At 46.4% G+C, this 26,971-nt stretch overlaps 1 protein-coding gene across 1 annotated transcript; it reads left to right on the top strand.

Annotated features, from left to right (window-relative positions):
• Positions 1 to 215: 215 nt before the first annotated feature.
• PAFAH2 (platelet activating factor acetylhydrolase 2) lies at positions 216 to 24,354 on the top strand (the record flags this gene model as incomplete). Its single annotated transcript, XM_079697833.1, has 10 exons — positions 216 to 305; positions 1,268 to 1,421; positions 2,203 to 2,299; positions 7,215 to 7,283; positions 7,667 to 7,808; positions 8,755 to 8,868; positions 12,639 to 12,730; positions 14,137 to 14,307; positions 16,847 to 17,001; positions 24,260 to 24,354. The coding sequence occupies 10 exons, from the start codon at positions 216 to 218 to the stop codon at positions 24,352 to 24,354; spliced, it is 1,179 nt and encodes a 392-aa protein (XP_079553959.1).
• Positions 24,355 to 26,971: the final 2,617 nt, after the last annotated feature.

Genomic DNA, 26,971 nt, shown 5'->3' with positions numbered 1-26,971 from the left:
GTAAAGGCAGTGCAGCAAAGTGGATGATGTGGAAGATTGACTGAGTCACCGGCAGGAAGGAGGGGTGATAAGGAGGGGTGGATAGGGGTGGCAGATGACACGAATAAGCAACAGGAAGCTGAGAGGAAACCAGCAAGAGGCTGTTCTCTGTTCCACCCTCCAGCCATCAAGTTCAGCCACGGCCCAGGTCGTTGTTCAGTTCAACTGGCGATGAAATGGGGGTCAACCAGTCCGTGGGCTTTCCACCTGTCACGGGATCCCACCTCGTAGGCTGTGGGGATGTGATGGAGGGTCAGAGTCTCCAGGTAAGTGTCTCCAGCACGTCTCCGCTGCTTCTGTCTGCACAGGACTTATCGATAGTGAGTCTGATGCTGCAATTCCAGGTGGGGGGAAACTGAGTTAGAGCTGGTCTGGATTTGGTTGTAGAGCCCCTAGGTCTCTTTTCCCTGACCTTTTTCTTCCTCTTTCCAATTAGAAGCATCTCAATAGACCAGAGATTATGGGTTCTTTTTCTGGCTCAGAGGAAATGGGGCCTCTAGCTTCAAAGGTAGCTCTCAGATGTCTTGAGAGCCGATGCCTGATCCTGGGAAGGTTTTGGATCTCATCTTAATCTGAGTGTATGAGAGGAAGAGCAGTGGACCATGTGCCATTGACCTTTGACTCCCTGACCCGGGTAGGAAGACAGTCTCCTTTTTCTCCTCTCCTGCCTTCGTCTATTTCCCTCTGGTACTTTGGTTTGGGACTTTCCCTCCATCAGTTCCTAGGTTATTCTCTGCTGGCCCTTGAACTCCCCCCTCCCTTGTGAGAGGCACATACTTCCTGGTAATCTCTCACCTACTCCCATGTAAAATGAGTGTGCTGCTCTTGCTTCCCAGGGGTCAGCCTGGAGGACTGTCCTGGGTGACACACCAATCCCACCCCATTCAGCATGAGGGCTAATCCCTCGCTCCTGGGACTCCTCCAGGCCTGGGCTCAGGGCCAGATTTCAATCTTTTGCTATCTCAAGCATTGGGAATATTGTAGTACCCCTCAGATGTAATTCAAAATACAGTTGGCTGTTTGAAATGACATAAGCCTTACATGTATGCTAAACATAAAATTGCTTCTTTCTGGATTTTCTGAATACAAAATTCAGGTATATGAATTGAAGGTAAAGTTTCCCTGTTTTGGTGCTTTGCTGGTGCCCCAAACACCTGCTGAATGTGTCTGTTGGGAAATGTAGCCATGCTTCTTGCTCTGAGCAGCTGCTCTCTTTTCTTCCTTACAGGGGAGCTTCTTTCGACTCTTCTACCCCTGCCAAGAGGCAGAGGAGACCACAGAGCAGCCCCTGTGGATTCCCCGCTATGAGTACTGCACTGGCCTGGCTGATTACCTGAAGTTTAATAAGCGCTGGGGAGGTTTGCTGTTCAACCTGGCTGTGGGTAAGATTCTCTCCCAGCTGCTTGATTATGTTCCTAGGAGATCCCAAGGCAGACACAGTACATTACAGTTTGCATTGCCCAGCCCTTTTGTAGTGGGGCATCCATTAGCCAGTGTGGTATGGAGAGTTGGAGAGAATTATGTACATAAGAGCTTTGGTTATAGAGTTAGACTGTCTTGGATTCGAATCCAGACTTTACCATTTACTAACTGTGGGGCTTGGGCAAGTTACTTAAAATGTGTCTGAATATCTGATACTTTTGCAGGGTTATAGTGTGGGACGTATGTAAAACATGTACTCTAGTGCAGTGCTTGGGATATAGAATGTGTTCCATGGATGGTGGCTATTACTCATTTATCCAGCACGTATTAATTCCACTCTGTGCCAGCTATAGTGTAGATCAAAGAAACGTTCTTAACTGCCAAGGAGCGTGCTGTCTCCTGCACTGGCCTCTCTAGCTCCTCCCTCTTCTGGGTCAGATGACATTGAATCATCCCCTTTCCCCAAAGGCCCCACTGTTAGGAACTCTCCCCACTGCCTTGGCATCTCAGGGACTTACTCTGTAAGTTGTTTAGTACTTCCCCTTTGGATTTATCTGCCCATTTTCTGTTGTGTGTATGCTCCCTAGGGGAGAAAAGGGGAAAGAATAGGTGACTGATTGTCCTGGGCTGCTCGGGCAAAAGGTGGTTCTCCTGAGAGGAGGTCCATATGTCCTCATCACACCTGTGCCCAGGCTGCCCTTCGCATTCAGCCGGAGATTCTATAGCCCTTGTCTCTGCTAGGATCTTGTCGCCTGCCTGTTAGCTGGAATGGCCCCTTTAAGACGAAGGACTCTGGATACCCCTTGATCATCTTCTCCCATGGCCTGGGAGCCTTCAGGTAAGAGCTGCTCTGCCCCAGACCTTGTCATATTCCTTGCCTGGTTGCAGCTGCTGAGTCTCAGCTTATTCTCAAAGGGCAGGGAAACGCATATTTCCATTTGCCAGTTTTCTTATCTACCATGTGCTTCATCCCAAGGCACTGGGTCCACCTTCTCTAGAAGGCCTTCCCCCAGGGCCCTTTCACCCAGTGGAGCCTTTTATATCCTTGGCTTCTCATGTTCCAGCATTTATATAAATACTTGCTTTTAGCTTTCTTCCTCTATAACAGCCCAGAAGTACTAGAAGGAGCTTGAGCTTTATGGTCAGAGAGTCATTTGGTCAACCTACACTGAGGGCACCTCGGCCTGGGGCACTGGCGTAGTGACGAGGAAGACAGACTCGTTCCTGCTCCCGTGGAGCTCGCAGCATCAGCTGTAAATCTCAGCCGTACCACTGCACTCTGTGAGCTCGGGACTGTGGTAGAACTCTCTGAGCCTACATTTCCTCATCTGTCAAATGGAATGCTGCTCCCACAGTGTGGGTTATGAGGACTCAGACAGGCACCTAATAGGTGCACACGCCTGCCAGTTTTCCTCTCTGTCTCTCTACGTGGAGGATCGAGGGGTGATGAACTGTAAGATCTCTTTCACCAGATTTCGGGAAACACTGGTCCAAGTTTTACAAGTCAGTACCCATTCAGAATTCTCCCCATGAATTCTGATTTTTACACCTTGGTGTGTTATATACATAGCTTAATAACTGTAGTACATGCGTTCTTATTTAAGCTTGTGAATATTCTCTCTGTATGTTAATTCATCAACGTATAAGTCTAGTTTATGTCCCAGAGTGTTACACAAAGGCATCTATTTTTGCCATTTCACACCTCCCACCCCCACCCAAACCATTGTCTACACTGTAGCCAGGCAGATCTATTTTAAAACCAAATATGATCTTGTCATTCCAGCACCTAGAACAGTGCCTGGCATATTGTAGATGCACGATAAATATTTGTTGAATGAATGAATGAATGTCACTTCCCTATCTAGATCTTTTTTTTTTTTTTTTTTTTTTTTTTTTGCGTTACGTGGGCCTCTCACCGTTGTGGCCTCTCCCGTTGCTGAGCACAGGCTCCGGACGCGCAGGCCCAGCGGCCATGGCTCACGGGCCCAGCCGCTCCGCGGCATGTGGGATCCTCCCAGACCGGGTCACAAACCAGTGTCCCCTGCATCGGCAGGCGGACTCTCAACCACTGCGCCACCAGGGAAGCCCTAGATCTTTTTAATGGCCCTTTGAACTTAATTCAGCTCTTGTCATTGGCTTACCTGAATGCAGGTCCAGGACAAAGTTTCCAGCCTTGTTGCTTGCTACTTGCCCTACTCCAGCTCTCCAGACAAATAGCCCTAAAGGCACTATGTTACTTTCTGCCTCAGGGATTTCATTTGTGCTGTGCTTTGTGGCTGTTCCCTTTGCCTGGAATACTTGCTGTTCTCCTCTCTTCCTCTTCCTCCTTTTCGTCTTTGGCCTGGCTAATTCCAAATTACCTTCAGGGTCTTAGTTTGGGTGTCACTTTCTTAGGGACACCCATCCTGACCCCTGTATTATATTAGGTTAAGTTTCCCGGTGGTGTGCTTTCATAAGACAATCTGTACCTCTCAGTACTTAACATAATTGTAATGAATTAATTACTTATGTGATTATTCTTTTTTTTTTTTTTTTTTGCTGTACGCGGGCCTCTCACTGCTGTGGCCTCTCCCGTTGCAGAGCACAGGCTCCGGACACACAGGCTCCGCGGCCATGGCTCGCGGGCCCAGCCGCTCCGCGGCATGTGGGATCCTCCGGGATCGGGGCATGAACCCGTGTCCCCTGCATCGGCAGGCGGACTCTCAACCACTGCGCCACCAGGGAAGCCCTGATTATTCTTTAATGTCTGTCTTTTTAACTAGATTGTAAGCTCCACAAAGGCAGAGACCATGTCTGTCTTCTATCTTTCCCAGTGCCTAGGGCATTACCTGGAAAATAGTAGTTTCCCAATGAATATTTATGTTTTGCTAGGTTCCATACATTCAGCAGGTATCTGTTGAGCACCTGCTCTGTGCCAGCTCCTTGGCATGAAAAGAAGGTGGGACATATAGAAATAAACAAATCAAGGAATTTGCATCCACTGGAGGAGACTGAATATGGATTCACATAACTGTAGCACATGGCAGGAAGTGGAGAGCAGATGTGGAGATGAGGCTAGAAAGGCAGCAAGATGGTTTTCTTTTTTTTTTTTTAAATTAATTAATTTTTATTTTTGGCTGCGTTGGGTCTTCATGGCTGCACGCGGGCTTTCTCTAGTTGCGGTGAGCGGGCTTCTCATTGCGGTGGCTTCTCTTGTTGTGGAGCACAGGCTCTAGGTGCACGGGCTTCAGTAGTTGTGGCACATGGGCTCAGCAGTTGTGGCTTGCAGGCTCTAGAGCACAGACTCACTAGTTGTGGCGCACGGACTTAGTTGCTCCACGGCATGTGGGATCTTCCCAGACCAGGGCTTGAACCCATGACCCCTGCCTTGGCAGGCAGATTCTTAACCACTGCACCACCAGGGAAGTCCAAGATGGTTTTCAATGTTGATTTCTTATTCAGTAAATTTAGTACCTGCTATGTGCTATGCTGGGGTTGGGTATGCAGTAGTGAATAAAATGGAGACCCTGCTTTCAGATTGTAGTCTAGTGGGGAAAAGAAGGTAAGAAATATTATTTCCTAAGCTGACAGGTATTTTATAGAGAGAGCAGGTGAACACATGACTTTAGAGTGGTCTTTTTGGACTAAGAGTCTGTATTGAGGCTTCAGATCTCAATAAACTGGGGTGAATCAGTTATAATTACTCTTCATTAACCATAGTGAAATTCCAAGAAAAGGGGCAGGGAGGTAAAGGGACATGGTTTCCTCTTGTTGCATCTGTGGTTAATTCAGGACCTGAAATCCTTCCCATGAGTCACAGACCTCTGGCTTCCCATCCCAGGGAGGAGTATATATATTTAAACATTACCTAGCCATTTGTAATGTGCCTCTGTCTCCTTTGGTTCCCACACAGTCCTGTGAGGTACGTGGGGAGGGGGATGTATATTTTACAGATGAGCAAACAGGCTCTGAAAGGCAGACTTGTCCAAAGTTACAGTTTAAACTGGGAAGGGATCAGAAATCTCTGGCTCTCAAGTCCAGTTCTTTGCCTCCCTGAGAGAAGTGAGAAGGTGAAAAGAAACTTAAGACACGGACTTTCCACATCAATTAGGATCTGAGTAAGTTGTATTTCACAGAAAAACCCCAAACAATAGTGACCTAAATAACATAAAATTTATTTTTTGCTCAGATAAAAAGAAAGCTAGGGGCTTCCCTGGTGGCGCAGTAGTTGAGAGTCCGCCTGCCGATGCAGGGGACGTGGGTTCGTGCCCCGGTCCGGGAGGATCCCATGTGCCGCGGAGCGGCTGGGCCCGTGAGCCATGGCCGCTGGACCTGCGCGTCTGGAGCCTGTGCTCCGCGACGGGAGAGGCCACAGCAGTGAGAGGCCCGCGTACCGCAAAAAAAAAAAAAAAAGAAAAGAAAGCTAGAAGTAGACAGAGCTGATATGATAGTTCTACAAAGCTGTCAGAAAACTAGATGTGTAGCTTCTATTTCTAAGGGTATCTCATGACCCAGGCTGCTTTAGGTCTAACCATTACATCCGCAGTCTATGCAATAGGAAGGGAGAACTCTCCTGAAAATTCTATATAACACAACTGCTTACATCCCATTGACTAGAGCTGCTCTGTCCATTATCGGTAGCTTCTAACCACATGTGCATATTGAACATTTGAAATATGGCTGGTCCAAACTGAGATGTGCTATAAGTATAAAACACACATTGGATTTCAAAGACTTCATATGAAAAAATAAAGAGAATGTAATAAAATATTTCATTAATTTAAAAATTTTGATTTTATGTTCAAATGATGATGTTTTGGCTATACTGGGTTAAATAAAAAATATTATTAAAATTAATTCTACCTGTTTCTTTTTACTTTTTAAAATATATCTACTAGAAAGTTTTAAATTACTTAGGAGGATAGCATTATATTTCTATTGCTGGGCTAGAACTTGATCACACAGACAAATCTGGCTGCAGAGAGGCTGGGAAATGTCATATTTTTTTGCATGACAGTGTCTTCAGCTGAAAATTAGATTCTATTATTAAGGAGGAAGGGAAAAATAGGTGTTTGGAGTAGGCAATTAGCAGTGTCTGCCATATTTTTTCTGGAAAGTTGGAGGACAGACCAAAAAAACCCACATGCTAAATCTCAGATGCATATTTGCATATTAAAGAAATAGCCAGGGCTTCCCTGGTGGTGCAGTGGTTGAGGGTCTGCCTGCCGATGCAGGGGACGCGGGTTCATGCCCCGGTCCGGGAGGATCCCACATGCTGCGGAGCGGCTGGGCCCGTGAGCCATGGCCACTGAGCCTGCACGTCCGGAGCCTGTGCTCCATGACGGGAGAGGCCACAGCAGTGAGAGGCCCGCGTACTGCAAAAAAAAAGAAAAAAAAAAAAAAAGAAATAGCCAGAGTCCCTGTCCTTAAGGAGCTTACCAACTAATTTGGGAGACATACAATATATAGACAATAAGAATGCAATTGTTTGAAGTAGCCAAACTGTTGGGGTTGGGGGTGGAGGAGATGCGTCAGTGTATGGGGTTGAAAAACACGGTGGATTGACTTGCACATGCTCCCTGGAGGAGGACACTGGAGCCTTGGTGAGAGCAGGGGTATGCTGGCTGGAAAAAGCTCCTGGGCAAGAGCTGCTGCAAATGAAACTTCCTCCATTCCATCTTTTGAGATGGCTACTAGCAGAGCATGGTTGGAATAGGGACTAAGGGTAGGCCATTCTTTTGATCACTTCTCTTGATTCCTTCCTGGATCTTTAGGACACTGTATTCAGCCTTCTGCATGGAGCTGGCCTCCCATGGCTTTGTGGTTGCTGTACCAGAGCACAGGTGAGGGATGACAGTCATAATGAACCATCAGGGGTTGGGTGCCTGCAGTGGGCTAGGGTATAGGCTAGTTCCCTATAGATATATTATTTCTAGTCCTCACAACACTATGCAAGGTAGGGGTTATATTCATTTTAAAGGTGAGGAAACCAAGGTTCAACGATGTTGAATAACTTGCTGAAAGTGACATAGCTGAATTGGGGTTCAAATGCAGGCCAGTCTCCAAAATCCACATTTTTTTCTACTCTCCTATGTGTGCCCCTGATCTTTTTCCCTATTAGCTAAAGGATAATCTAGAATATCTTGGCTGAAAAGGGGGATTTGGTAAAGGGGAGAAATAAGTCCAAGTGTCTTCTGGTTTCTTTCTGGTGGCTCATGTATTGCAGGGATGGGTCAGCTGCAGCAACCTGTTTCTGCAAGCAGCCCCCAGAGGAGAACCAGCCCAACAGCAAGTCACTGGAGGAGGAATGGATCCCCCACCGTCAAACTGAGGAAGGGGAGAAGGAATTCCATGTTCGGAATTGCCAGGTAGGCTTATGCCAGTGCGGAGAGAGAGTTACTAAGCCTGTCCTCCCTATAAAACACTCACTAAGAAGACTTTGAACTAACCTCTCTTGAAATCTTGGTCATAGTGGTTCTGAGCTTGTTACATCAGAGAAATGAGGTATTAATTAAGACTTACAATTGCAAGTGACAGAAACCCAACTTAAGCTTGTTAGGCAAAAAGCAGAATTGGTTGGCTTATATAAGCAGACAAGGGAAGGGCAAGACTGCTAGAACCAGACTCAAATGCCATTGGGACTTGTTTTTCACTCTTATCTCTGTCCCTCTGCTGGTTGGTCTCATCTGCTGACTGGCTTACCTTATGAGGTTGCACATGTTTGCCCTCACCATCTGAGAGAATAGGGCTGTTTTGGGGTTGTCCCCAACTTCTACCCCAAGGTGCAAGATGAAAAATCCTGGATAGAGACTCCGAGGCTGGGGAGAAGTACCAAAATACGAAGTTCCCATCCGAAATACATTGCTAAATGTTTTGGGGGAGGGGCAATCCTCAAAAGTCAGGGTTAACGGAGAAGTAGGGGCAGGTGAGTGCTAGGCAGGCAAAAACAATAGACATGTGCTACAAGTGGGCAAGTGGAATCCAGTACTGGGTTGATGATAGGAACACTTCTGTGTCCTTTTGTTGTCAAAGTGCTTTCATATGGCACACTGTATACCCATATTATACCCCTGTGTACCACGGGTAGGTAGGTAGAGTCTGAACAGCAGGGCTGACCTCGTTGTGCTCTTAGGTGGTGCTTACGTGTGTGGCTGTGAGGGAGCTAAGCCTTTCTCAGGGTGTGGGGACCACAGTGCTGGATGAGATGTGCGTGGGCACGTCATCTCTGCGTTCTTCCTCGGCTCTGTAGGGGAGTGAGATCCCCGCTGGATGGTTGTGCGGTATTCCAGCTCCCACTGGGACTGTCTGTTGCAGGTGCATCAGAGGGTAAGCGAGTGCCTGAGGGTGTTAACTGTCCTGCAAGAGGCCGCTGCTGGGCAGACTGTCCTCAACACCATGCCTGGCGGGTTGGATCTGATGACCTTGAAGGTATGGCAGCAGTTGGTATGACCTGGAGCACATTTTATTCATCAAGACTTTCTTGCTTGCAAATAACAGAAACCTAACTCACTAGCTTAAACCAAAAGAGAATTTATTGGCCCAACTAAATAGGAAGACTAAAAGCAGATTGGCTTCAGGCCAGTATGGCTAGATCCAGGGTCTCAAACATAGTCATCAAAGCTCTGGCACTCTCTCCCTTCTCCCGGCTCAACTCCACTCTGTGTATATGGGCTTCATTCTCACCAGACTCTCTCCATTAGGCAAGAAAGGTGGTTGCTGGCATATTCCAAGCCTGCATCTCAACTCAGCTCCAGACCTAAAAGGAAAAGAAACTCTGGTAGCTTTCAGCAATCTGGAAAGGCCATGGCCTGCTTGGGTCACATGCCCCTTCCGGGCCAGTCACTGTGCCAGAGGGATAGGGTATTCTGGTTGGCCTGCCTACATTATACACCCACTTCCAGGTCAGGGGAACCTGAGCACCAGGACTGACAGCCCCATGGGGCCGCATGGGTGAGGGAGTGATATTTGTTCCGCAAAGGAAGAACTATGGAGCTGCATACAACGTGTGTTGTCCTCTGCAGGCTCATTCCTGCCTTTAAAGGAATCCCAAGAACCCCCCAGGAGGAGAGAAACTGTCCCCCCCATGGAATTTGGTGCCTATGAAGGCACATTTTCCTCCCCTATCCAGTCCTTTCCTCCATAATTTCAAAAGTATCTCAGGCTTTATTTAGAGGACCAAGAAATCACACGAAAGCATGAAGGAAAAAGAAACGAAATTTTTGGATATTTTGATGTTTGTCCTTCCAGTTCTTTTAAGATGCATTTTTTAAAAAACAGTAATGTTACTATTTAATACAAGCTGTTTTGTGGTCTTATTCTTCATTTAGCAGAACAGTATGAATGTCACAGTATGAATGTCTTCTTATTCCAGTTAATATTTTTCTATGGCATGATTTTTTTTTTTGGAGTTTATTAATTAATTTATTTATTTTTGCTGTGTTGGGTCTTCGTTTCTGTGCGAGGTCTTTCTCTAGTTGTGGCAAGCAGGGACCACTCTTCATCGCGGTGCGCGGGCCTCTCACTATCGCGGCCTCTCTTGTTGTGGAGCATAGGCTCCAGACGCGCAGACTCGGTAGTTGTGGCTCATGGGCCTAGTTGCTCCGCGGTATGTGGGATCCTCCCAGACCAGGGCTCGAACCCGTGTCCCCTGCATTAGCAGGCAGATTCTCAACCACTGCACCACCAGGGAAGCCCCTATGGCATGATTTTTAATAGCCATGTAATATTCCATCGTATGAGTGAGAATGGTATATACATATATATATATAAATATATAATAATTACTCCTTTATGAGGACTTCCTATGATAAGAGCTCTTTTCACAAACAGATGCATTGTTATCTCTTTACATAGAAAGAAACCAAGGATCTAAGAGGCTAAGTATCTGCCCAAGGTTACACAGCTAAGCAAGTGGTAGAGTCAAACTTTAATTTGGGGCTTTTTGCCTATGCAGTGTGCCCCAAAGCCTCTTTAGAAAATATCTTTTAAAGGCTCTGGAAAAGTCTTCCAGGAAGAAACATCAGCCTGAATGGCCAAGAGGTAAGGCAGGACCTGAAATCTAGAGAGCTTTGCCCGCTGTATGGTGTATGTCATCAGTCCCCACCAGATAAGCAGGGCCAGGCACCGCAGTTCAGGTCTGTGGGCCTGTGGGCCTGAGACAGACATCGGGGGATGGCGGGCTATGTGTAGTTGGATTAGTTAAGAGGCAGCCTTTTGGAGAAATACAGAATGAAAAAAGCTAAGTGCATTTTCATCTATCAGATTGAGCAAGATCCAAAAATTGATTACTCACCCTGTCGGCAAAGCTGTGGGGAAGTATTCTCTGCTCCGTTGCCAGTGTGAGTGCAGATTGCCCCATGCAGGGCAGTTTGGCAATAGCTCTCAACAGCACAAATGCACGTAGTGTTTGACCCAGCAATGTCCAATTCTGGCAATTTATTTTACACGTCCCTACACACATGTAACATGATGTATGTACAAGGTTATTCATCCCAGTGTTGTTTGTAATAACGAAAGATTGATAGTATCCTAAATGTTCACCCATAAGTGAGCACAGCTGGTTTAATAGATTATGGAACAATGGATGTATTATTTTGGATAATGCTAATTGCTATAACACGTAAGCCGCAAATCTCAGTGGCTTAACAAAGAGAAATTTATTTCTCTCCCACATGACGTCCAAAACGGGTGCTTCTATGCAAGCACTGACTCAGGGATCCAGGCTCCCTTCTTCTAATCGCTCTACCCTCTTCCACCTGTGAAACCCAACTTCACCATGTACGTTAAGCCAGGAATGGGAAAGAGCATGGAGGTTTGTATGGAAGAGTTTTTATAGACCATGCCTGTAAATGGAGATAATCACTTTCATATTCTATCACAAGACCACTATCACTCACATCAAGTCACAAGGCCACATCTAACTGCTGGGAAACAGAATCTAGCTGTGTGTCCAGGAAGAAGAACAGTTTTGGTGATCACTAGCTGTCTGTACCATGGTGAAATCACATGTAGCTGTAAAAAAGAATAAGGAAGCTCTTTATGTACTAATATTATTATGTAAAACAAGTAAGATACACTATCACTTGTGTAAAAGGGGGGAAAGTATATATTCATGTTTACCTGTGTAGGCATAAGTAAGCTCTGCAAAGACGCAAGCAACTTACCTGTCTGGGTAGGGAGGGGGCAACTGTGTGGACAGGGAATAGGGTAGGTAGGAGACTTCTCTATATGCTCCTGATTTTAGAGTTATGTAAATATATTAACTTATTAAAAAAGCTGAAGAGACCTTGACCAACCCAAAGATACTGAGCCAAGAGGGGAGAATTTAGATACACAAACTTGGGATAGAAGTTGGGAAGAGCAAAGGAGAGCATAGGTTCAGGGCAGAGGCTGGGCAGCAGATCCTGGAGAGGTTTTTTGAGCCCCTTAGCAGGCAGCTGCAGTGGTTCTTTATATAACCATGTCCTGAAGGCTTCTGGGGACAACCAGAAATAGATGCTTGCAGAGCACGTTAGAGCCAGCAGGCTCACTTTGCTAGATAAAAGTCAGGACAGATGTCAGAGGAAGTAGAACCTGAGTTGGTTTTGGTACAAGCAGTCCTTGCTTCAGAGCAAAGTGGAGGGGCAGTAGGAGCGCCCCCATTGTGTCCTTGACTTGGTGCACGTGTCATCCATCCCTCTGGTTGGATTGGTTATAAGGCAAGGATCTAAATGAAGTGAGTTCTTATTCTTTTTTTTTTTTTTTTTGGCCGCGCCAGGCAGCTTGCGGGATTTTAGTTTCCTGACCAGGAATCAAACCCTGGCCACCACAGTGAAGGCGCTGAGTCCTGACCACTGAACTGCCAGGCAATTCCTGAGAGTTCTTATTCTTAACGTGCTCTTATACTGATAGGTCATATAATTTCTGTTTATCCATTTATTCATAGATATTTGAATATCTACCTCATCCAGATATTATAGGTGGCAAGATTATTAAAATAAAGATGAAAAATGTGGTTTTCAGAATTCCTGCCTACAGAAGGCTGTTCAGTGCAGGGATGGCCTGACCCGTTGCTCTCCAGTGGGCAAGAGGCGCTTAATACCGTGGTTTTGGAGGTCTTGCCCACTGTATTGTGTTTCTGCATCATTGTCTCACTGTTTCTTCCTCTTGCCCTTGAAGAGTTCCTAAAAATGCACCCCTGTGTTTCTGACCTTTCTCAGGGCAGCATTGACATGAGCCGCGTGGCTGTAATGGGACATTCATTTGGAGGGGCCACGGCTATTCTGGCTTTGGCCAAGGAGACCCGATTTCGGTGAGTTTCCGTGATGCTGCTGTTAGCTCCACACACCGTACATTCATTCAGCATGTATTTTGTGCTAGGTACTGTTTTGGGAGGTGGGGATTCAGTGGTGAAGAAGAAAGCAAGGTCTCTGATTTCATGGAATTATGTTTCTGTGGAAGGAGACTAGTAAACAAGTAATCAAATCCCTGGCACCCAAGTGCAACGAAGAAAGTAAAATAGGCTAATAAGCTGGATGGAGTATGTGGACGCTTCCTGGAGAAAGTGACATAAGCTAGACTCAAAGGCAAAGAAGCCAACCACATAAAGGCCTAGGAGAAGGTCATTCTAGGCAGAGGGAACAGCTAAAGGCCCTGAGGTGGAAAGAAGCTTGCTGTTTCAGTGTGGGAGGACCATAGTGAGCAAGGGGGAAGCGATTCAAGGTGTGATCAGGGAGATAAACAGGGGCCCCGTCATGGGGCCTTTTGGCCAGAGTAAGGAAGTTAGATTTTATTCTAAGTATGACAGGAAACCATTGAAAGGTTTTAAGTATAGAAAAATCTTATTTACATTTAAAAACCACTATGTGAAGAGTGGGGTGTAGCAGGATAAGACTGGAAACAAGGAGGCTAAGTAGAAGGAGGCTATTTCCAAGTCAAGGTGAGAGATGAGGGATTTGCTTTAAGACGGAGGTAGTGGGATGGAGAGAAGTGAAGGGAGTCAGGATAGGTTTTAGAATTTTCAGGACTTAGTGATATTTGAGGTGAAGGAAAGAGGAATCAAGGTTTTTCATCTGTGTGTCCATCATTTGAGTGGAAGATGATTGTCCTTTATTGAGATGGAGGACTGGAGGAGCATTGTGGGTGGAGGCCTTAGTTTTGCCCTTGGTGACAGAGATTTCTGCTGGACAAACTGGCCATGACTTTGAGTTGTGGCACCAAAGAGGCTTTCCCTGACGTTCCTGCCACGTATGCTCTGGGCTTACTTAGCAGCTTGTGCAATCAGGGCACTAAACTGTATTTTGCTACCTTGTGTGTTCTATCTCCACTGCTATTCTGGGAGCTCCAGGAGAGCAACAACTGTGTCATTTATCTCTAGATCCACAGCACAAGGCTAAGCACATAGTAGGTACTTGATGAGGTGAACGAATGAATGAGTAAATGAAGGAAGTGCCATTCTGTGTGACTCAGGTCAGCTGCCTGAGAGTAGATCCAAGAGAAGGAGGAGGTCTGATCCTTGTTTTCAGAGAGTTTAAAAATCTAGAAGGATTTTTGGCGACAGGTAAAAGTGATCTCTATCCAAGATCCTAACTGAAGGGTATGGGCCCTGGTTCCCCTTCCTGGCTTTCTGAGCTTTTTACTCCATTGAAGGGAGAACTACCCTAATTGTTCTTGCTTGAGTTTCTACATGGCAGTTCCACATGTCTGGTCCTGTTCCAGGTGTGCTGTGGCTCTGGATGCTTGGATGTTTCCTCTGGAACATGACTTTTACCCCACGGCCCGAGGCCCTATATTTTTCATCAATGCTGAGAAATTCCAGACAATGGAGAGTGTCAACTTGATGAAGAAGATTTGTGCCCAGCATGACCAATCCAGGATCATAACTGTCCTGTGAGTAAACTCCAAGATCATGATCCCCAGTGTCCGCTGCATTTTCTACTCAGCTGTGGCTCCCGTAGTTTCCTCTAATTTATCCAGAAGTTCTACCCATTGATAGAATACATAAATACCTCCTGAATTTCAAAATCTTAATTCCTTTGGAATTTCATGTCTGTCCTTCTTTTCCACTTAGCTCCACCTACAGTGATTTATTCACAAGTTTATATGACTTTATGACAGGGTATTATGGGATTATGTGTTAGAGAGGAAGAGGTGTGGGTCTGGGTGGACTCCAGGAATCTCTAATCTCATTTGGGAATTTTATTGAGTCTTTTGAAGAGTATGGATATAGTAGACCTTTGACACTCACAACATGGATTTTTAGAGACCTTCATGAATACCTAAATTCAGGTATCTTCCATGAACCATCTATTCTCTGCCTGAGAGAAACCACATTCTCTTCACTTCCATCATCAACACTGTCAGATGGTTTGATTTTAGGAGGCATTTTTCACAGAGAGAAGATTTTGAGTGACTTTAAGAAATGAACTTTAGGGCTTCCCTGGTGGTGCAGTGCTTAAGAATCCGCCTGCCAATGCAGGAGACACGGGTTCAAGCCCTGGTCCAGGAAGATCCCACATGCCGCGGAGCGACTAAGCCCGTGCACCACACCTACTGAGCCTGCACCTAGAGCCTGTGGGCCACAACTACTGAGCCCGTGTGCCACAACGACTGAAGCCCACACACCTAGAGCCCGTGCTCCACAACAAAAGAAGCCACCACAATGAGAAGCCTGCGCACTGCAACGAAGAGTAGCCCCTGCTCGCCACAACCAGAGAAAAGCCCGTGTGCAGCAATGAAGACCCAACTCAGCCAAAAATAAAATAAATAAAATAAAATAAATTTATAAAAAAAAAAAGAAATGAACTTTACATAGGAAGTGGCTTAGAGCTACAGGTGCAGGACTAAAGTCTCACTGACAAGTCTCTGACTTGGTCCTGCTCTGTACTTGAGCCAAATAGCCCACATGATTCAAGGATCCCAGGTCCTATTTCAGTGAAATGACAAGTAACTACATGTCATGGACCTATGGACTCATTCAGGTGGTTGAAATGCCAGATCCAAAGCCCGGACTGCTAGGGATCTCCTCAGTAGGCCATGGCTTCTTCCCTTGCCCATCTTGGCCCAGGCTGTCTTCCTTGGGGCCAGCCCCTCTCCTTTCATTTTGATTTCATAGCAGCAGAGGACTGCTTGACAGTTTCCCTAAGCCATTCAGATCCAGGATAACCGTGACCTCTGGAGGGGAGGGAGAGCATTTGGGAAGGGTTACACAAAAACTGCGGATTTAGCTCTTTTTGTTTTTTTAAAATAAATTTATTTTATTTATTTATTTTTGGCTGCGTTGGATCTTTGTTGCTGCACACAGGCTTTCTCTAGTTGTGGAGAGTGGGGACTATTCTTCGTTGCAGTGCACATGCTTCACATTGTGGTGGCTTCTCTTGTTGTGGAGCACAGGCTCTAGGCATGTGGACTTCAGTAGTTGTGGCACGTGGGCTCAGTAGTTATGGCTCACAGGCTCTGGAGCGCAGGGTCAGTAGTTGTGGCTCATGGGCTTAGTTGCTCCGCGGCATGTGGGATATTCCCAGACCAGGGATCGAACCCACGTCTCCTGCATTGGCAGGCGGATTCTTAACCACTGCGCCACCAGGGAAGTCCCTGGATATAACTCATGACAATATATTATTTCTTAAACTGAGTGCTGGGTACTCAAGTATCCATTATATTTTTCTTTATACTTTCATATATGCCTTAGATAATCTCTCTTAAAGTCAGTTTTTCTGCATGATATCAAATAGAGTTTAACATTTAGATCTTCCTTCCCTCATTGAATTGACTAGTAAATTTAGTTATGAGTAATTTAGCTAGAAATGAACCTAGTGAGAATTTCACCTTCAAATTAAGTGCACTTGATGTCAAAGGACTTAAATTCGGATCCAGAAACACTCTTTTACAAGCACTTGCCCTAACTTTTCTGATTACTTAAAGGCAAGTTATTTCTTTTTCCTGTTTACTTTGTGTACAGTTCTGAGCTAAAGATGGAGCTGATAAGTTTTGTGAATGTTCAGAAGTCACTGGGTAAAAACCATGGGGTGATAGTTGATAATAACGTGTGAATGGCAGGTCTGTGATAGTTTATAATAACGTGGGAATGGCAGGTGCTGCAGACCTCGCCTCAATGCCCCATCCTCTCTCCAGCTGACTCCGCCTTTTCCCTGCATACTCTGGCCTTATGGTCTAGGAATTGAAGCAACTTTGAAGCCAGGTATACCTCCTTTCAAATCCTAGCTCCATCCCTTACTAGCTGTGTGAACTTGGGCAGATCATTTCTCTCCTCTGGTCTGTCAAAGAGGAAAATACTTCCCTTACAAGATTGTTGTGAAAATTAAGTGAGATAATGCATGTAAAGCACCTTGCACATTGTAGGTGCTTAAATATTTATGTGCCCTAGCCTCCAGAGCCCTACCAGATACTTGTTTTTCTTTTCTTTTAGTGGTTCTGTTCATTGGAGTCAAACTGACTTTCCTTTTGTGGCTGGTAACTGGATTGCTAAATTCTTCTCCGCTCAAACCCATGGGAGCTTGGACCCCTATAAAGGTCAGGAGACTGTGGTGCGGGCCATGTTGGCCTTCCTGCAGAAGCACCTTGGTAAGCAGAGAACTGGGGCTTGTGGGGCAGCTGGGGGGGGTGTCTCTTAGATTTCCCTGCACAGTGGTCTATACTGACATGTCTCAGATCAGGGAGATTTATGGCAAAACGTGAATGAAGGAGGGAGTTACATAGAGTTCTAGAAAGAACAGTTAGCTGAAAGTTTGGAGATCCTGATTCTGTCTCTCACCACCTGAATGACCTTGGCCTAGTCATTTAACTTTTCTGAGCCTTGGTTTCCTCATTGCACATGGAACATTCACCTCTCTCTACTCCACTACCTCTGTTCTAACTCATTAGCACTCACCTTATCTGTGTTGTGGAGGAGGTTATGACGATAGATTGTGGAAGTGCTATTTAAAAAAAGAAAAAGCATAGAAGGATGATGACTAATGTCCTAAATCACAGGCCAGCAAATGGCAAGACCTGTAGAGATCTTTGGTCCAGCCTCCCACCCAGAGAAGACATCCTCTCATATCTTCCCTGCTGTGTGGTCACGCAGCATGGAGCGTGCGCTGCTCTGAGGGTCAGCCCTCTCTGTCACAGGAAACTTCAATAGTTTTAAGAATTGATATTCTAGTTAGGCTTGTTTTGGTCACAAGGACTAGAGATCCACTAATTTACCTCGAGAAGAAAGGAGAGTTTGTTTATGAGAGTACACCTGGCCAGGCAGGGAAGGGAAAAGTTACAGGAGCCGAGGTAGTTTGTAGGACTGACTTCTCTCTCTCTCTTGGGCTCAGTCTCTCTGTCTCTTCCTCTCATGACATCTCTGTTTCTCTGCTCCAGGCTGCATTTTTCCTCTTTCCGCTCTGAACTTTTACTCTTGCTGAGAGCACCTGCGTATTCGCTGTTTCTGCTTCCTTATCACTTCAGTTGGCTTGAACCCCTTGTGGTTTGTCCTCTCTCCCCGTGGCATCCTTTCATCTTCCGCTCCCTCTGTTCACCGCCATACTTCTGGGATTTCTTAGACCAGATTGCCAAGAGAAACAACTGGGTTGTACCAGCTCATGTTTACGGGCCAAAACACGTTGTAGGCCACTGCCCAACCCGGGCCCGGAGCTCTCTTGATCAGATGTCCCTTTCTGATCCAGTCAGAATGGAGTAGGCTACCATTATCTGTGCAAGGCTGGTCCCTAGCAGGTGCTGGGTGTAAGGCAGCTGCCTTCAGACGGGAAGTTAGGTTTGACCTAACTCTAACCTAAGACCAAGATCTGATTCTTTGTAACTCCTTCCCACTTGCCCTGGGTATCCCCTCAAGAGCTACCCCGAGAAGCCTCAGACCCCTGTACAGACCTCTTTAGATATTTGAAATCACCTGTGGTGTCCTCTCTGAGTTTTCTGTTCATTAAGCTAAATGTGCCTGGTACCTCCACCTGTTCCCTGTGCAGTTTCCCATGGGGCCATTTATTTCCCCCTTTGGATGTGCTGTTTGTTGGTGTGCCTTTTAACATGTGCTGCACTGACTTGAACACGACATGCCAGATGTGGTCTGGCCAGTGCCTGGTACAGCAGAACTGTCACCTCTGAGCTCTGGACCCTAGACTTCTAGTTGGATGGCCTGAGTGTATTAACCTTTCCACCAAGTGCCAAACAAATCTGATTTGGATTGAGTTTGCTTTTAAAATGTATCTGTCCTATTTTGAATGTATTGACTTTTTGAACGTAAATTTACATTTTAATATTTATGCCTGTTCATTTCATCTTGCTCATCATGAGCCATTGTGCCAGCATGGGTTTAGAGCCTTTAGGGTTAATAGAGACCTTGGAGCATCATTCTTTTTTTTTTTTTTTTTTTTTTTTTTTTGCGGTATGCGGGCCTCTCACTGTTGTGGCCTCTCCCGTTGCGGAGCACAGGCTCTGGACGCGCAGGCTCAGCGGCCATGGCTCACGGGCCCAGCTGCTCCACGGCATGTGGGATCCTCCTGGACCAGGGCACGAACCTGTGTCCCCTGCATCGGCAGGCGGACTCTCAAACACTGTGCCACCAGGGAAGCCCTAGAGCATCATTCTTATCACTTGGTAGGAGAGGAATGGATCCATGTCTCAGGACTTTAACGGGGCCTGATTACATGGTGCTCAGCCCACTTTCCCTGTTTCCTCTTAGGCATCATATCATTAGGGAAGAACTAAAGATGACAGGGGAGCCCACCATGGCATGATTGCTCTCCCTTGAGTAGCAATGTCCATTGAGCTAAGATACTCACTATTGGAGACCAGCAGAAGATTAGGAGAGTCTTAGATTGTAGGAAGATTGTCGAGGACGTGCTTTATGCCAGGCCTTCTGCTAAGTACTGTAGTTACATTAGCATGTATAATCCTGCAGATGGCCCTTTCTGATGGGTGCTTTTATTATTAACTCCATTTTACAGACGAGGATACTAAAGCTTAGAAAATTTAAGTAATTCACCCAAGGTTATCTGGTTAGTAAGTGGCAAAGCCCGAATGCCCCCTAGGCTGTCTGATTCGAAAGCCCAGGTGCTTCATTGCTGCACTGTTCTGGCAGTGGCTCTGCGGACCCAGGGATGCACTGAGTCTTCGGGAGACACAGAGGACAGACCCTAACTCTGACGGAAGGGAAAGGACAGCTAGGAAAGAGGCTCCCTAGACAAAACGATGCTTGTCTTTAATGTTAGAGATGAGTAACGCTCACTAGGCAGGGAGGGGCCAAGGGTCTTCTAGACAGAGGCACAAAGACTGGTGTGGGCTTGGTCAGTTTTGAGAAGCTGTGTTTTGTGTATCTGGAGTTCAGGATAGTGAATTGTTGGAAGATAAAGGTAGAGAAGTGGGCAGAAACCAGATCTAGAAGCCCATGTATTTGCTGAAATAAGTTTGAATTTAAAAAAAAAATATTTAATTTATTTTTTATTTATTTTTGGCTGCATTGGGTCTTCATTGCTGCATGTGGGCTTCCTCTAGTTGCCGTGAGCGGGGGCTACTCTTTGTTGCGGTGCACGTGCTTCTCATTGCGGTGACTTTTCTTGTTGTGGAGCACGGGCTCTAGGTGCACAGGCTTCAGTAGTTGTGGCTCGCGGGCTCTAGAGTGCAGGCTCAGTAGTTGTGGTGCACAGGCTTAGTTGCTCCGCGGCATGTGGGATCTTCCCAGACCAGGGATCGAACCCATGTCCCCTACATTGGCAGGCGGATTCTTAACCACTGCACCACCAGGGAAGTCCCATAAGTTTGAATTGGGCTGTGAGTGTCCTTGGTGGGTTCTAAGCAAGGGATTGTCATGATTAGACTTGTGTTTGTAGTCTGGGTGCATCATGGAGGATGGGTGAAATGGGGCAGGTTGAGAGCCTGCCCAGCAAAGAGCCCAGCTAGGAGGCTCTTGCAATATCCAAGTGATTAAGAGATAAGACAGTGAAAAAAGGCAAAGGCTCTCAGCTTGGGGTAATTAGTTTTGCAAAAAGAGAAAAGCTTTTTGGTGGCCATTTCCCACAGTACATTGTCATGTGGGAAACTAAAATAGGTTGTAGGTGGCTCAGGTGAACTTCTCACCACTTCTAAAAAATACCTGTGATCCTAAAAACTACCTCTGAGAGCACATGTTCCGCTGACACAGGGATTGTGTTACCTTCTGTTAAGAAGATTGGCGTTTCTTTCCTATGAACTACATGCAGCTCCTGTCTCCAGCTACTCATCCTCCCTCCCACTCTCCTGGATACCATTTCACACCTTCTTCTTTCTCTTCAAAACTCTAACACCTCCCCCCCCATCCTGTCTCTCAGCCGCTTAACTTTGTCTCCCACTTCACTAAGAAAATAGAAGCAGTCAGTACCTCCTCAAAATCCCAACACTGCATCTACCTGCCTTCTTCTTGCACATACTCAGCTTTCCATCTGGTTCCTAGAGGTTCCTACTCAAGTTGTCTAACTGGGCCAACCCCTCCACCTGCACAGTGGATGTCACCCTCTTTGGTCTGCTCAGGATGATTGTGCCAGCCATTTTTTCCTCTTTACCTTAGATCATCAATTTTTCCCCTCTGCTGGTTTATTTCATGCTGAAATTTCTCTTGAAAAGAATCTGTCTTGACCCACACTTTGCCCCCCAGTTACCACCTTGTTTCCCTGTTCCTCATGATAGCGAACTCCTCACAAGAATGTCTTCACTTTCTCCGATTCTTCTCTTCCCATTCTCTCTTGAACCTACTCCAGTCAGCCTTTTGCATCCCAGTCCTCCATGAAAACTGCCTTTGTCAAGGTCACCGGTGACCTTCACAGCACTAAATCCAGCAGTCACTTCTCATTCCTCATCTCACTGGAACCTCAGCAGCTGCTGACAGAGTTGGTGACGCCCTCCTCTGTGAAGCCCTGTCTTTACTTCCAAGACGTCCCCCTGTGATTTCCTCCCCTCTCAGTGTCTGCTCCTCCTCCATCTGCTTTGCTGCTTCCAGGACTCAGGGCTTGGACCGCTTCTCTACCTGTATCTCCTCATGTCATCTAGTCTCATGGCTTTAAATGCCATGTCTGTGCTGACAACTCTCCAGTTTATGTCTCCAGTTTGATCTCGCCCATGAACATCAGATTTATATAACCCACTACGCAACATCTCGACTTCTTAGGGATGTCACACACAAGAATGGCTTTCAACTGCAGTCTTTCCCTCCTCAGTGAATAGTAACTCCATCCTTCTAGTTACTCAAACCAAAGTCCCCATTCTTTTCTCTTACACCTCCCATCTAATCCCTCAGAGAATCCTATTGGCTCTACCTTCAAAATACAAATGGAAAGTAATCACTTGGGTCTTCCCTGGTGGTGCAGTGGTTAAGAATCCGCCTGCCAATGCAGGGGAGCCCCGGTCCGGGAAGATCCCACATGCCGCAGAGCAACTAAGCCCGCACGCCACAACTACTGAGCCTGTTCTCTAGAGCCCGTGAGCCACAACTACTGAGCCTGTGCTCTAGCTCCCACGAGCCACAACTACTGAGCCCACGTGCCACAACTACTGAAGCCTGCGTGCCTAGAGCCCATGCTCCGCAACAAGAGAAGCCACCGCAATGAGAAGCCCGCGCACCACAACGAAGAGTAGCCCCCACTTGCCACAGGTAGAGAAAGCCCACGCACAGCAACGAAGACCCAATGCAGCCAAAAATAAATAAATGAATAAATAAATTTATTTAAAAAAAAGAAAGTAATCATTGGTCACCACCCCAACTACCATCCTGTCCAACTCTTCTCTCACTTAAATCACTCTAAGAGTTTCCTAACTGATCTCCCTACCGCCACCCTACACAGTCCTTTCTCAATCAAGCAGCCAGAGTGATTGTTTCAGAAAGGAAGCCAGATCTTGTCACTCCACTGTTCAGGATCCTCCAGTGGCTCCCATTTCTCTGAGAGACAAAGCCAACACCCAGCGTCCCTCCTGCGGCTGCTCCCCGGGCCTACTTCACTGTCGCTGCACAAACCTCCACACTCCAGGCACACTCTCGCTTCACACCTTTGCACTGCTGTTCCTGCTGCCTCAAATATTCTTCCCGTGTAGTCTCATGGCTCACTCCCACCTCCACATTTTTGCTCAAATCTCACCTTCCTAGTGAGACTCATGTTGACAACCCTCTTTAAAATATTGTACTGGGACTTCCCTGGTGGTGCAGTGGTTAAGAATCTGCCTGCCAATGAAAGGGACACGGGTTCGAGCCCTGGTCCAGGAAGATCCCACATGCTGCGGAGCAACTAAACCCATGCGCCACAACTACTGAGCCTGTGCTCTAGAGCCTGCGAGCCACAACTACTGAGCCCACGTGCCACAACTACTGAAGCCCACACACCTAGAGCCCATGCTCTGCAACAAGAGAAGCCACTGCAATGAGAAGCCCACGCACTGCAACGAAGAGTAGCCCCCGCTCGCCGCAACTAGAGAAAGCCTGCGCACAGCAAAGAAGACCCAACACGGCCAAAAATAAATAAATAAATAAACAAATTTATTTAAAAAAAACAAAAAACAAACCGAAAAACCATTGTACTGTCCCTTCCTCCTGTCACCCCCATCTCCCGGCCACCAGCACTGCTTCTGTCTGGCTCTCATTTTTGCCACAGCGCAGCTCACCTTTTCATATCCTATGTAGTTTGTTTTGTTTGTCGTTATCTCTGCCTCCTAGATCGTGAGCTCTGGGAGGATGAGGGTTTCTATTTGTCTGTGGCTGTATTTTTGGCACCAAGAACAAGCTGTGGCACATAGTGGTGTGCTCAGTAATTTTTTTTTTTTTTTGCAGTACGCGGGCCTCTCACTGTTGTGGCCTCTCCCGTTGCGGAGCACAGGCTCCAGACGTGCAGGCTTAGCGGCCATGGCTCACGGGCCCAGCCGCTCCGCGGCATGTGGGATCTTCCCGGACCGGGGCACGAACCCGTGTCCCCTGCATCGGCAGGCGGACTCTCAACCACTGCGCCACCAGGGAAGCCAGTAATTTTTGTATTAATGAATATGTCGCTCTGTTTGTCGAGGACCTGTTCCATGCCAGGTTCTTGGCAGGGCCCTGGGGATCTGAAGATGAAGGAGAGTGGTCGCTGCCTTCTGTCCCAGGTTTTTTGTTTGTTTTGAACAAAAACACCATTTGCCTGCTCAGCTGTGTCCTACTCCCTCAGCCTGTGGCCTTGGACCCTTTCTGACTGTTCTCGCCAAGTCATTAGATCCACCTGCCCGTGGCCCCAGGGCCCTCTCTTGAGTTGTACCCGGTGTTCTGCTGCTTCGTGCTGTTGCTGTCCTATGCCTCCTGCCCTTCACTGACATGGCCCTGCTTCCACATTCACTGGTTGGCGTGTGAAGGATCTGTTCTTGCTCGGCAATATCCATGGGCTTGGAAGTGGGCTTTCCACTTTCTCACCCTTTCTGACCGGGGTTTGAATTCTGTCTATACCACTCACCATCTGTAATGGCTTTGGACAAATCAGGTAGCTTCACTGAGGCTCAGTTTCCTCAACTGTGAAATAGGGCCAATATGGTACTTAACACATAGGGATATTATGAAAATTAAATGAAATAATGCATGTTTAGCAAAGTTCCTGGAATGAGTTATCCTTCAATAAATGCTACCTTCTGTTATTATTATCGTTACTGAGTTGTTATGGGTTAAGCAAGTCATTTATGAAGCACATGTATGAATAGTAGTTATCATTATTTCTTCCACCATCACAGCCACCGTAACCAGTCCTTTTAGTATCCCAGGTGCTCCTCTCTCTAGTATGACCCACTAAATCCATGGTAGCTACTCTTCGATCTAACCTTACAACCATTTACCTAACCTGGTTTTTTTCTCATTCAGACCTGAACGAGGACTATGACCAATGGAACAACCTCATTGAAGGCATCGGACCATCACTAACCCCAGGGGCCCCACACCATCTGTCCAGCCTCTAGGCACAACAGGTCACTTGTGAAAGGTTACTGAGCTGAGTTCCCATTTGGGGCCTGCCCAGGGACACCCATGTCCTCCTATCAGGAAGTGGTCATCATGACCCTTCTGCACAGATTGAGAGGATGTAATCACACTGCTGATTGGATAACCGGGTACTTGGATCTTGGGTCACTCACTGATTGGCAAACTGACTTTCTGGGGACTGAGCCCTGATGGTGTGGGGAACAAACAGGGGGATGGGGCAAGGGAGGACCCAAGCCCCAAGCTGAGCACTGGGAACGCTATTAACCCAGCCAGCTGACTCCCTCATCCTGGGCCAGTGTGGCTTCTGCAGTGGAAGAAATGGAGCCAGAGGATGGAGGGAAAATTCCCACTGTCCGGACCTCTAGCCCAACCTGGTGCTATTTCTTCCTCCCCCTCCCCCTTCTCCCTCCCCAGTGTTGTTCGGTGAGTTCTAAACACTTTAGGTAGCTTTCTAGGATATGGACCACCATCAGATTTTCTGTTTATTTTCAAGCCTTCTCACTGCATGAAACATAGTCTCAGGCATTTAGTCAGGATGAAGTTATACCTGTGAGCCCGTGGAAGGGGCAGACAGCATTGTCCTGATAGCATAAGGAGAGAGGCTGAGGGACAGCGGGTACCTCAGAAGCTCTGGATGTCTTAGAGTTTTGCTGAAAATGTAGCTTGACAGGAAACAAAAGACGTAGGTTGGGGTGGAGAAGGAGAATAACGTTGTTAAGTAGCCATTTGATCAGGCCCTCACCACAAAAGGGAGGGAGCTTGGTCGGTTTGAATTCAGGAAGCCTTCCCTAGAGAGAAGTCTTAGGAGCACTTTGGTCTTGCCTCTTACCTCAGATATCGTGAGCCTCCAACTTGCTCAGAATCAGGGTGCTGTAGTTGTCTTCTGGCTCTGAGGCCTTAGTCTCAAATTTAAGTCAAGATATAGGTTGAATTTCCATTCTGTTCCATTTTTAATATGAATGATATTAATACTCATGTTTGCCTAATGATATGTTTGCCTAGAATATTTTCTGTATTTAAACTGCATTACAGCAAGATGGGGAGCCATCTGGAAGTAACTTTTCCTTCTGTCTTTCTTTGATTGCTTACCACTTGTACCCATGTAGAAAAAAACTTTGAAAGGAAAGGAAGTCTTCCTAGTGATCTAGTTCAAAGCTGTCTGGGAACATCAACCTGAAACACCCCTCTTTAGAGTAGTAAACACTACTCTAAACCTCTCACCTCGGTCCAAGTAGGGGACCCCAGAGGAAGCAAGAGCAAGAGGGAAACGCGTCTCTATGCAACAGGGCCAAGGTCAGTGTCACCAAAGCAAGCTGGGACTGTCTCCCATCTCTCAACAGCTATTCTTTCTCAGAGGTGAAACACCAGATCCATTGAGGCTGTGGACCTACCTGGGGAGGATCTGTGGATTCCAGTGAGACATAGCGTAAGGAGAATATCATTAAAGCCCTGGCTCTAGAGTTCTATAGCGTGGTTTTGAGTCCAGACTTCACTGCTAGCTGGGTAAATATGAGCAAATTATGTTCTCTTTTTAGTCTCAGTTCCTGCATTTCTAAAATGAGGATCTGCATTATGAATAGTTAGGAGGATTAAGTGAAAAGATGTATAACCCATGGATTATTTGAAAGTATGTTTCCTACTTTCCAAACATGTGAGATTTTTCTAGTTACCCTATGGCTGTTGTTTTCTAGCTTAATTGATTTTGGTCAGAGAAAATGACCCACGTGGTTTTCATTCTGAGACTTGCTTGTTGCCTCAGTGTGAGGTCAATTTTGTAAATATTCCATGTATACTTAATAAGGCTGTACATTCTGAAGTTGTTGGCTCGCTATTTTTACTCAAGAACACATTATGGATTTCCTTCTATGAGAGCACATACAGATATATTGTAGGGCCTTTTAACCCCTAGACAGGGACCAGAGCCCCTCAGCAATCACAGAACCAGTAGAAGCCATCCCTTGTGCCTGGGGCTGGTTCTGCAGATGCTGAGAAGTCAGTTCTGACAGCATTAGAGCGTGAGACCCAGCTTCTGCCTTAGACCCATAAATAATGCAGGTATATTTTGTAAAGACCTGGACCCTTCCTAGAGAAAGAAGTTGTTCGGAAACTGGATCCATCTCCTCTATTCAGTTCATGTTCTGGTAATGACTCATTTATCTGATGTCATTGGAGTAGGTGAATTTTCCTCACTGAAAATTATCCTTTAAGTCATACAATATTATATTGACTGTAATATTGAAGGGTAATTTACCAAAAAGATAATGCACACACTTCTTAGTGTGATCTGACCTCATTTAACTTTTTAGAATGTTTCAATCAGGATAGATTCAATTATACAGTAGTTAACAAACAATCCCAAAAAGCAATAAAAGTTTATTTCTTGCCTATGCTTCTTGTCCTCTGTGGGTCAGCTCGAGACTGTCCTCTGCATCATTTTTTTTTTTTTTTTTTTTTTTTGCGGTACGCGGGCCTCTCACTGTTGTGGCCTCTCCCGTTGTGGAGCACAGGCTTCGGACGCTCAGGCCCAGCGGCCACGGCCCATGGGCCCAGCCGCTCCGCGGCATGTGGGATCCTCCTGGACCGGGGCACGAACCC

The sequence above is a fragment of the Hyperoodon ampullatus genome (assembly GCF_949752795.1).
Source record: "Hyperoodon ampullatus genome assembly, chromosome: 2".
In the NCBI taxonomy this organism is placed as follows: Eukaryota; Metazoa; Chordata; class Mammalia; order Artiodactyla; family Ziphiidae; genus Hyperoodon; species Hyperoodon ampullatus.
The sequence above is the reverse complement of the archived record's forward strand: the minus strand, read 5'-3'. Positions and strand labels throughout refer to the sequence as shown.